The sequence below is a fragment of the Asterias rubens genome, chromosome 18, assembly GCF_902459465.1.
Source record: "Asterias rubens chromosome 18, eAstRub1.3, whole genome shotgun sequence".
Taxonomy (NCBI): Eukaryota; Metazoa; Echinodermata; class Asteroidea; order Forcipulatida; family Asteriidae; genus Asterias; species Asterias rubens.
The window spans coordinates 7,774,983-7,786,620 of record NC_047079.1 but is presented as its reverse complement, the minus strand read 5'-3'; the positions used below and the strand labels follow the sequence as shown (position 1 = coordinate 7,786,620).

Here is an 11,638-nt window from a genome sequence, read left to right as displayed (position 1 = left end):
GAATTTCGGCTGGAAAAGATCACAAGGCTATAGCCTTGTGAATCTTGTCAAATTTCGGCTGGAAAAGATCACAAGGCTATAGCCTTGTGAACTTTGTCAAATTTTGGCTGAAAAAGATCACAAGGCTATAGCCTTGTGAACTTTGTCAAATTTCGGCTGAAAAAGATCACAAGGCTATAGCCTTGTGAACCTTGTCAAATTTCGGCTGGAAAAGATCACAAGGCTGTAGCCTTGTGAACCTTGTCAAATTTCGGCTGGAAAAGATCACAAGGCTATTGAAAAAGATCACAAGGCTATAGCCTTGTGAACTTTGTCAAATTTCGGCTGGAAAAGATCACAAGGCTATAGCCTTGTGAACTTTGTCAAATTTTGGCTGAAAAAGATCACAAGGCTATAGCCTTGTGAATCTTGTCAAATTTCGGCTGAAAAAGATCACAAGGCTGGAAAAGATCACAAGGTTATAGCCTTGTGAACTTTGTCAAATTTTGGCTGAAAAAGATCACAAGGCTATAGCCTTGTGAACTTTGTCAAATTTCGGCTGGAAAAGATCACAAATTTGACAAAGTTCACAAGGCTATAGCCTTGTGAACTTTGTCAAAATTCGGCTGAAAAAGATCACAAGGCTATAGCCTTGTGAACTTTGTCAAATTTTGGCTGAAAAAGATCACAAGGCTATAGCCTTGTGAACTTTGTCGAATTTCGGCTGGAAAAGATCACAAGGCTATAGCCTTGTGAACTTTGTCGAATTTCGGCTGGAAAAGATCACAAGGCTATAGCCTTGTGAACTTTGTCGAATTTCGGCTGGAAAAGATCACAAGGCTATAGCCTTGTGAACTTTGTCGAATTTCGGCTGGAAAAGATCACAAGGCTATAGCCTTGTGAACTATGTCGAATTTCGGCTGGAAAAGATCACAAGGCTATAGCCTTGTGAACTTTGTCGAATTTCGGCTGGAAACGATCCCAAGGCTATAGCCTTGTGAACTTTGTCGAATTTCGGCTGGAAAAGATCACAAGGCTATAGCCTTGTGAACTTTGTCGAATTTCGGCTGGAAACGATCCCAAGGCTATAGCCTTGTGAACTTTGTCGAATTTCGGCTGGAAAAGATCACAAGGCTATAGCCTTGTGAACTTTGTCGAATTTCGGCTGGAAAAGATCACAAGGCTATAGCCTTGTGAACTTTGTCGAATTTCGGCTGGAAAAGATCACAAGGCTATAGCCTTGTGAACTTTGTCGAATTTCGGCTGGAAAAGATCACAAGGCTATAGCCTTGTGAACTTTGTCGAATTTCGGCTGGAAACGATCACAAGGCTATAGCCTTGTGAACTTTGTCGAATTTCGGCTGGAAAAGATCACAAGGCTATAGCCTTGTGAACTATGTCGAATTTCGGCTGGAAAAGATCACAAGGCTATAGCCTTGTGAACTTTGTCGAATTTCGGCTGGAAAAGATCACAAGGCTATAGCCTTGTGAACTTTGTCGAATTTCGGCTGGAAAAGATCACAAGGCTATAGCCTTGTGAACTTTGTCGAATTTCGGCTGGAAAAGATCACAAGGCTATAGCCTTGTGAACTTTGTCGAATTTCGGCTGGAAAAGATCACAAGGCTATAGCCTTGTGAACTATGTCGAATTTCGGCTGGAAACGATCACAAGGCTATAGCCTTGTGAACTTTGTCGAATTTCGGCTGGAAACGATCCCAAGGCTATAGCCTTGTGAACTTTGTCGAATTTCGGCTGGAAACGATCCCAAGGCTATAGCCTTGTGAACTTTGGCGCAAATCCGGCTGGAAAAGATCACAAGGCTATAGCCTTGTGAACTATGTCGAATTTCGGCTGGAAAAGATCACAAGGCTTGTGAACTTTGTCGAATTTCGGCTGGAAAAGATCACAAGGCTATAGCCTTGTGAACTTTGTCGAATTTCGGCTGGAAACGATCACAAGCCTTGTGAACTTTGTCGAATTTCGGCTGGAAAAGATCACAAGGCTATAGCCTTGTGAACTTTGTCGAATTTCGGCTGGAAACGATCACAAGGCTATAGCCTTGTGAACTTTGTTGAATTTCGGCTGGAAACGATCACAAGGCTATAGCCTTGTGAACTATGTCGAATTTCGGCTGGAAACGATCACAAGGCTATAGACTTGTGAACTTTGTCGAATTTCGGCTGGAAACGATCCCAAGGCTATAGCCTTGTGAACTTTGTCGAATTTCCGCTGGAAAAGATCACAAGGCTATAGCCTTGTGAACTTTGTAGAATTTCGGCTGGAAAAGATCACAAGGCGAACTTTGTCGTGAACTTTGTTGTGAACTTTGTCGAATTTCGGCTGGAAAAGATCACAAGGCTATAGCCTTGTGAACTATGTCGAATTTCGGCTGGAAAAGATCACAAGGCTATAGCCTTGTGAACTATGTCGAATTTCGGCTGGAAACGATCACAAGGCTATAGACTTGTGAACTTTGTTGAATTTCGGCTGGAAACGATCCCAAGGCTATAGCCTTGTGAACTTTGTCGAATTTCGGCTGGAAAAGATCACAAGGCTATAGCCTTGCGAAGTTTGTCGAATTTCGGCTGGAAACGATCCCAAGGCTATAGCCTTGTGAACTTTGTCGAATTTCGGCTGGAAAAGATCACAAGGCTATAGCCTTGTGAACTTTGTCGAATTTCGGCTGGAAAAGATCACAAGGCTATAGCCTTGTGAACTTTGTCGAAATTTCGGCTGGAAAAGATCACAAGGCTATAGCCTTGTGAATCTTGTCAAATTTCGGCTGAAAAAGATCACAAGGCTATAGCCTTGTGAACTTTGTCAAATTTCGGCTGGAAAAGATCACAAGGCTATAGCCTTGTGAATCTTGTCAAATTTCGGCTGAAAAAGATCACAAGGCTATAGCCTTGTGAACTTTGTCAAATTTCGGCTGGAAAAGATCACAAGGCTATAGCCTTGTGAACCTTGTCAAATTTCGGCTGGAAAAGATCACAAGGCTATAGCCTTGTGAACTTTGTCAAATTTCGGCTGGAAAAGATCACAAGGCTATAGCCTTGTGAATCTTGTCAAATTTTGGCTGAAAAAGATCACAAGGCTATAGCCTTGTGAACTATGTCGAATTTCGGCTGGAAACGATCCCAAGGCTATAGCCTTGTGAACTTTGTCGAATTTCGGCTGGAAAAGATCACAAGGCTATAGCCTTGCGAAGTTTGTCGAATTTCGGCTGGAAACGATCCCAAGGCTATAGCCTTGTGAACTTTGTCGAATTTCGGCTGGAAACGATCACAAGGCTGGAACTTTGTCGAATTTCGGCTGGAAAAGATCACAAGGCTATAGCCTTGTGAACTTTGTCGAATTTCGGCTGGAAAAGATCACAAGGCTATAGCCTTGTGAACTTTGTCGAATTTTGGCTGGAAAAGATCACAAGGCTATATAGCCTTGTGAACTATGTCGAATTTCGGCTGGAAACGATCACAAGGCTATAGCCTTGTGAACTTTGTCGAATTTCGGCTGGAAAAGATCACAAGGCTACAAGGCTATAGACTTGTGACCTGTGTCAAATTCTGGCTGAAAAAGACCACAAGGCCTTGTGAAATTTGAAAATTTTGGCAGAAAAGTTCACAAGGCTACAGCCAGGAAAAACACAGAATGTTCAGGAATAAACAGAAAATTACACATCTTCAAATATTAAAAACATTAAATTCTCTTGAAGAATATTAATATATTACAACAAAAGCGTCCACAGTCTACAATATCTATGTACAAAATAAATAAGGCTATTTTATAAAACATACAAAAATACAAACAACTAGCTATAAAATAAATTTAACACAATCTTTACTTGCATGGTTGGGCCTTAAGTCTTTGCTAAATGTCTAGTGGTCTCTGAAGGAGAAAGAAAAGAACTCAGCTACAAAAATCTCTCCTTCAACTTTGGCTTAAGAAATTGACTACTAAGTTCCACCATTGATGCCTGTCTTAGGTTCTGTATCCAATCTAAGGATTGACAATAAATACATAATAAGGCAAATATCATTCAAATTGAAAACCACATTATAAAAAGCATACATATTTGAGGAATGATTAGAATCTAAATACAATTTAAGATCTTAAATATTAATTACTATCAATAAAAAACAGCCTCTGGTTAGAAACAAAAATCTCAGCAGAAATTAGTTTACTCTGCTGTCGGCTAAAGCCGTAAAACATAAGTCCATTTTGGTCTTGAGTCCTGTTCTAACCAGACCCTCACACATCAATAGATTGCTTGCATTATTCTATGGTCATGTTGACATGACATGACTAGAGCCGCTCAAACTTCGACTTCTGTGCGCATACCCTACAAACATCCCTAACCAACTACTAGTGTGAAATTTGGTCCTTGAGCAAACATCAATGTCAAAAATACAACAAGCACACATCAAAGAGAAAAAAACTATCTTTGCAGACCATAAATCACAGCACATCATTTTCCTAACCTAAAAACCTCTTATTAATTAACATGGGTCAGGGATAAAATATCTAAAGTGTTACGCATGTTTGAAAACACTCAACTGTCGTAACTTGGCAAAACTATCACAGATGTGAACATCAAACCTATGGTAATGAGAAAATTCTTTCAGTTTCTTTTGTGCAAGATTGCTAAAGCTATGAATTTGTGCAACAATATGTTGAGGAAAAGCGTCACAATGTGGAGTGTTTTAGAAGCAGATCAAACTGTTTGGCTGAAGAGAAGGCACAATTTTTAGCATATTTGTATAACTATAATACACATTCTATAAATTGCATTATAATTCATCCTGAGTGAGCATTAGTAGGGCTGATCAAACAAGTACACAAAAGGAAAAAATAAATAAAAATATACAAAATGAATAACAGTTTTACATATTTCACAACCAACCCTTTTACTAAATGTAACTTGAAGCCCATTCTCGGTGCACAAAGGATTGTTGGAAATCTTAGTCAAAGCAATGAGAGGGGTTACATTATCAAAACTAGGCACTTGATCACTTTTTAAGTTTCACAAAATATATATAATTTAGGAATGCAGCCACAATCCATTCTTAAGAAGAGTATTTCTATACCTAAAGATTACACAAGTATAAAATGTATCAAAATAAGACTCTTATTATTGCCAATAATGCATCTCAATTTAAAACCTGATCACAAAGTTTTCGTTCCTCTACTTTTGCATTCACTGATAATTCCATTAATAAATGAGGCCAATAAAAAATGGTGTCCAATGTGACGAGACTTGCATCTTTTCTTGCAGGACAATTTTAGGATTAGACCCTTATTTCTCAAGATGTAAGTTCAATATAACATCTCAGAATCAGACCTCTTCTTAGTGATGTTGCGATTCCCCATGCAACATCCAGTGTGTATTCTTCAGAATATGTCAAATGTTTAAGTCAATTTAACCTCAAGCGACAAATTATTTCTGAATAACAGAACTTACGTCACACATCGTCCCGCTGCCGTCTTGGAAGAGGCACAGCTGTTCCTTGGTGACTGGCTCTCACATTGACACTCATGAGTCAGTATCATTATCGGAGCTTTGAGTAGTACTTAGGACAGGGCTTCGAAATGACTGACGATTCAAAGCGCTGTGTTGATTGTACCCCGAGTTTCTTGTTCCTTGGTAACTCGCTCTCACATTGACACTCACGAGTCAGTATCATTATCGGAGCTTTGAGTAGTACTTAGGACAGGGCTTCGTAATGACTTACGATTCAAAGCGCTGTGTTGATTGTACCCTGAGTTTCTTGTTCCTTGGTGACTTGCTCTCATCGGTGAGTAACCGTTGTTCTGAGTACTCCGAGTATCAAGGGTTGAGATGTAACTCGGGCTGTCAGACAAAAACAAAAACAAAACAGTGACACCTCATGACAGAGGAGTAGGAACAACGGGCCGCATTGCCTTCAAATCTGGTTAAATGTTGCGTTTGGAATTGATGCTATACGTTTTCATGAGACATTTATGCACAAAAACACAATGTTTAGCAATAAGTGAATATCAAGTCTACATTAAACAACTTACTATGAGCACCATGCATGCATTGTTTGTCACATATTTACATTTAACTACTTTTGTTTTCAAACAATTTTTTTTGCTAACAAGTTGAGATTGTATTTCAAAAGCCGACCATTAAATAATAGGTATTGGGGTGGGTTGGGTTAGAATTTATTTAATACAAAACCTTTAAAGTGCATAGTTTTGTAGCTGGGCAAGCATGAGCATGCAGCACAAGTGAAAAATAATCACAAGAGGGCCGTATTCAAAGTAATCTATGAAGGACCCAAATTCTGCGATCACTTTAAAATACTGTGCACCAAATACAAAAGAAAAGAACATCTTTAAAAATTTACCTAAAACAACAAAGCTTACCTCTGTGATTGGCCAAGCCCACTAGTGAGCGTGGTCCGAGGTAGGGAAGAATTTAGCGTACTGAGGGGAGAGGTCATCGTAAAGCCACCAGCTGGTGAGACTAGCAAGGACTTGTCAATCTCCTACACCCAGAACAAGCAGCCAGAACAAGCAGCCAGACAGGCACCCAGACACCATGGCAAGCAACCAGACAGGCAACCAGGCAGGAACCCAGACAAGCAGGCAGAGTCAAGGACCATGCAGCAAAAGCAGGTTATAAATAAGGGTGCAGAAAGTGCCACATGAAAGCAAAAAGGAAAAAAGGTAGCAAAATAATAGAACATAAACATGCATGTGTAAAGCAGCATTATTAATTATAGAAGGTTATAAAAGCTCTTTGCAGACGGCAGGCCTGCCTGAAACTGATGACACATGCAATCAGAATGATAATGAAACTAAAGACAGGCAAATTAAATAACAGACAAGTTGCACACATGTTAGATTGCAACATTATAAACGAACTTTACAGGTTCAATTTAAAACACAAGTCTCATTGCTAATCTAGTGTTGTGAGTTTGTCAGAAACGCGATTATTTCAATCTTACCTTTCTACTGTTTCCTAAACTTTTACAATATTTTCTTCCCACAGACATTTGAAGGCCGAAAAAAATTGTAACACCCCTGAATGTGTTTGACAAATCATGAAAAATAATCCAGACTCGTGTAGTGCCCTCAATACATTGCTTACTCACCCCCCCCCCCAGGTTAAAACAAACCAAACCTCATACTTCTCACTATTACTCACCATTTTCTGTTTCTCCAATCTGTACTCCCTAATGAGTTTCTCCATAGCAACCCTCTGTCTACTCAAGGTATCAATGCGATCTTGAAGAACTCCATTCTCTTTCTCAAGATACTTGACTCTGTAGTCCATGGTGTTAACATTGCGATTCTGGTCCCTCACAGCCTCTTCTGTGTCTGAATGCCTAGAAAGTATCAAAACATGGTCGAGGGCTGGAGTTAGCTTGGGTGTCATGGCTGAGTGGTTTAGAACATCAAATTCAAGTTCTCCTGTTTAAGTCATCGGAGTGTGGGTTTGAATACCGGACATGACACTTGTGTCCTAAAGCAAGATGCTTTACTACGGTTGATTCTTTTCACCAAGGGGTATGAATGGGTACCTGCCAGGGTAGAGGTTGATATTGTGTTTGAATGGGTACCTGCCAGGGTAGAGGTTGATATTGTGTATGAATGGGTACCTGCCAGGGTAGAGGTTGATATTGTGTATGAATGGGTACCTGCCAGGGTAGAGGTTGATATTGTGTTTGAATGGGTACCTGCCAGGGTAGAGGTTGATATTGTGTTTGAATGGGTACCTGCCAGGGTAGAGGTTGATATTGTGTTTGAATGGGTACCTGCCAGGGTAGAGGTTGATATTGTGTATGAATGGGTACCTGCCAGGGTAGAGGTTGATATTGTGTTTGAATAGGTACCTGCCAGGGTAGAGGTTGATATTGTGTTTGAATGGGTACCTGCCAGGGTAGAGGTTGATATTGTGTATGAATGGGTACCTGCCAGGGTAGAGGTTGATATTGTGTTTGAATGGGTACCTGCCAGGGTAGAGGTTGATATTGTGTTTGAATGGGTACCTGCCAGGGTAGAGGTTGATATTGTGTTTGAATGGGTACCTGCCAGGGTAGAGGTTGATATTGTGTTTGAATGGGTACCTGCCAGGGTAGAGGTTGATATTGTGTTTGAATAGCCTTTTGAGCGCAACGGCAGCCCATCAGGGCTGTATAATTCCCAGGTAGCTGAGGAAGTTTACAGGAAGGTTATTGGCCTCTTGACCAGGACAGGAACTGTGAACAAGGTTTATAAAAACATGGTTTTGTTTCTGTTCATAGCACTGATATCTTAGGGACGGTGGGGGGGGGAGTGGGGAGAGAGAAAGCTACTTACATAGCGAGCAGCTTGCGGTGTTCATCCAGCAAGTTGTCGTGTTTCTTCTGTAAGTTCTCTCTATTATTCTGCTCTTTCTGTAGCTCAGCGTTGGTTGTGTTTAGATCTTGCTGCAGCTTCATTAGACTGTCGGCCAGAACAGACTTGTGTCTAGTGAAGATGTCTCTGCAAAAGGTACAAACAAAAACATTATAGAAAGAAAATGTTCATGGGGCATGCGCACATAACCAATTACAATCGATTAGGTCTGCTGCCACCTAGGAACCCAAAGATCCCTATTGATTAAATGTTTCAGTACCTGGCTTGCTGCAGCTTGTTTTTATGATGTGTCTTGTGTTCTTCATATTTACTGATCTGAGCATCGAGTCGTTGCGTTGTCTGCATCAACTCAGTCTGTAGACGTTGAACTTCAAGCTGTAACGATGAAACTTGATCTAGAAGAGATTTCTTACCCATCTCTGCTAATGAGTGCTGTCAATCAAAAGGAAGTTATACAAATTATTAAGTCAATAGGCTATAGGTCACACAACCTAATAAAGGGAGCTATATAACACATATATATAGCAGCGTTGAGTCATGGTGGTTCTGTAAAGAGCCAGTGGTTAACCATGCTTCAATCAGTATGATCAGTATGCTCTGATCCTCGTCAGGAGAATGTTGGACTCTGTTGCTCAGTAAATGTCAACTCTCAGAGTAAATGTGAAAAAAGTTTAGTTCATAAGATTTCTTAATCCTTTTTCATCTTCAGTAGCCATTTTAGATTAGTGTTTATTTATTAATTACTTAAGGAAAACAAAGAAGCCAAGATGGACCTATTCTTCTCTTACCATATCCTCCACTGACTTGGATTTATCTTCCGTTGCATAAAGTCTGTTTTGTATTTCCAGTAATCTATGTTTAGTGTCGGTGTTCTCGTGACGGACTTTGTCTTCTCGTTCCAACGATGACGTCAATTGTTGCTTTAAATCCTCCAGCTGCTGGTTCAGCAAAGACCTAAAGACATCAGCGTGGGGGGAAACAATAAATATTTATAAGAAAGATTTTTTTGCGAGTAAGGAAGTTTCAATTTCAAGGAATCAAACTATTAGAATAAACCAATAACTCTGACTGAGTTGTAAGAAATTAGAGTTTTGGACGTACTTCTCAATCTTCTCTTCATGTAGTTGAGCCTTCAATCTATTGATATCGTCTTTACTAGTACGTAGATCTAGCTTAGTAGCAGTAAGATCTCGTAGTTGGGCTTCCGAAGCTTGGAGACGGAGTGACTTCTCATCAAGTTGCTGCTGCAGTTCAGGAATCTAGATTCAAAGACAAACAAAAATGACATCAATTATTACGAAAAAGTGTGACTCAATTTCACAAAGCACTTAGATTCATCTTTGAAGATGAGTTGTCAGTATCACCATAGTGATTTGTTTTGTGACATCACTGTTTGCTTAGCAGCTAAGATTGATACACAACTTAAGATCAATCCGACCTCTGAAAGACTTCTGACCTCATCCGTTGTTGGCCTGAGAAGCTGACATTAAGACTCTCTGATATTTCAGTAAATGTTGTTAACTTCAGATATTTAGGAATTTAATATAAGCCAGTGCTGGGCTCTATTAGGTTTCTAAATTGGTAAAACCCACCCAACCAGTCTGCTAGATTTCTTAATCACCTACTTCACAAAAAAACAAATAAGACTCACAAGTAATCTTTGTGCAACACAGCAATTAATGTAAAAGATGCAAACTAAATCATTTCAGAAATTGTTGAGGAAAAAACAACAAATATATTTTCTAAAAGTTTTAGGGTGAAAAAGCTGATACAAGTTAGCTCTGCACCGGTCTATGTGACCCCATGATAACACAAAGTGAATTTTTGGTTAAAGTTCTAAAGCAGTGAGTAACATTATTTGACAACAAAATTAAAGTAAATAAAAGGATTTGAATTTGAATGTGAGTTAGATTTGAGTAGTTAAAATAAAAGAGGAAGTATTATTGGAAGTGGATGGTTAAGGCTTTGGTTTATACAAACTAGTTAGTAATCACAGCGGGAATATCTGTGCAATAGGATCTATTGAGTCAGTAGTTTAATAGATGTTAAATTTGCATGGGGGATACCCATGCACCCATTTTGTTTAAAGCAATGATACTTGGTACTTTCCCGAGTCCGGTGAAAAAACCAACAGGTATTTTAATCAAGTGGGATTTGAACACATGACCCACAACCAAAAGTGGTGGTTCAAATTCCACCCAAATTATGCCAGTGGATTTTTATTCACAGGACACGAGAAAGTATACACGAGTGTATAGCGCTTTACATAAGACAGTAACTTATACCTAAACTATCTGTGAAATGTGAGCAAATCAGTCAGTATTTCAAACAGGGAATATCTGTGCATTGCTTTATTAAGACACTACAAGCATGTTAATAGACCAGCACCTTGCGTTCAGCAGCCTGAGCTCTCTGTTGGACCAGACTCAGAGTCGATGCAGTAGCGTTGGTCTCCGCCTGTACTTGCTCTATCTCAGTATAGCGATGTCGCATCTCATTAGTTTGCTAAAAGGTCAAGGGTCATAGGTTAGTGGGTTACATGTACATGTGTTAAAGGTCTTTTTTTGTTATAAAGGTTATCAAAAGAATTATTTATAAGCTGCAGGATTGAAGCGGTTGGTAGAGAAAAGCGGGTTAAGAATCAGAGGCAATGAGTAAAGGTGTCATGTATGCAGTCATTAAGGGCTTCAAACAAAAACAAACAAAGCCTAACAGCTCAAGCCAAAGTATAGTTTCAAAAAGGGCCATACTATATTAAAGTGGACAAAACATTTCAAGATGGTTGCCAGTAGTCTTTCACAAAATACTTATATCAAGACTGTCGTAGTTTCACAAAGAGCCATAGATTTTAGTGGAGAAAAAAAAATCAAGATGGTTGACTGGAGGTGAAAGGTCTTTCAAATTGTTTTTACCAAGACACCAAAAGGAGTAAGAAGAAAAAGATGTCTAGAAACAACAAGGTCAAATGTCATGGCTCTGCTTACCACATAATTATGTGCTTACAGATCCCTTTCAAATGCATGATTCTGCAGGTGTGCTGTAAGCGCAGAATTCTGCGGTAAGCAGAGATATGAAACTGGGCCCAGATCTTTATAGTAGTGTTATTTTAAAATTGTGATTATGTCCGAAGATTAGTTGGAACGTCATACCTTTTCCAGTTGGACTTCAAGCTCTTGTTTAGCTGATTCAGTAGCACTTAGTCTGGTCATCAAGTCCTTTAATTGGGTCCATTGCTAGATCAAATAAAAAAACACCTTTTTTATATAGGCGGTCGCTCACACATCTAAACAGAAC

At 39.5% G+C, this 11,638-nt stretch overlaps 1 protein-coding gene across 5 annotated transcripts in view; it reads right to left on the bottom strand.

Annotated features, from left to right (window-relative positions):
- Positions 1–4,033: 4,033 nt before the first annotated feature.
- LOC117302356 (COP1-interactive protein 1-like) overlaps positions 4,034–11,638 on the bottom strand; it is a 31,061-nt gene continuing 23,456 nt past the window's right edge. For 3 of the 5 annotated variants that reach the window (XM_033786271.1, XM_033786275.1, XM_033786273.1), the window contains 9 exons: positions 11,494–11,577; positions 10,733–10,849; positions 9,446–9,603; positions 9,133–9,298; positions 8,604–8,776; positions 8,306–8,470; positions 7,152–7,332; positions 6,368–6,489; positions 4,034–5,828 (listed from right to left, as the gene is read on the bottom strand). In XM_033786271.1, coding sequence (XP_033642162.1) covers positions 5,645–5,828; positions 6,368–6,489; positions 7,152–7,332; positions 8,306–8,470; positions 8,604–8,776; positions 9,133–9,298; positions 9,446–9,603; positions 10,733–10,849; positions 11,494–11,577 — 1,350 coding nt within the window. In that variant the 3' untranslated portion in view covers positions 4,034–5,644. The remainder of the gene's footprint in view (positions 5,829–6,367; positions 6,490–7,151; positions 7,333–8,305; positions 8,471–8,603; positions 8,777–9,132; positions 9,299–9,445; positions 9,604–10,732; positions 10,850–11,493; positions 11,578–11,638) is intronic. The other 2 variants (XM_033786274.1, XM_033786276.1) reach the window with 2 other exon arrangements.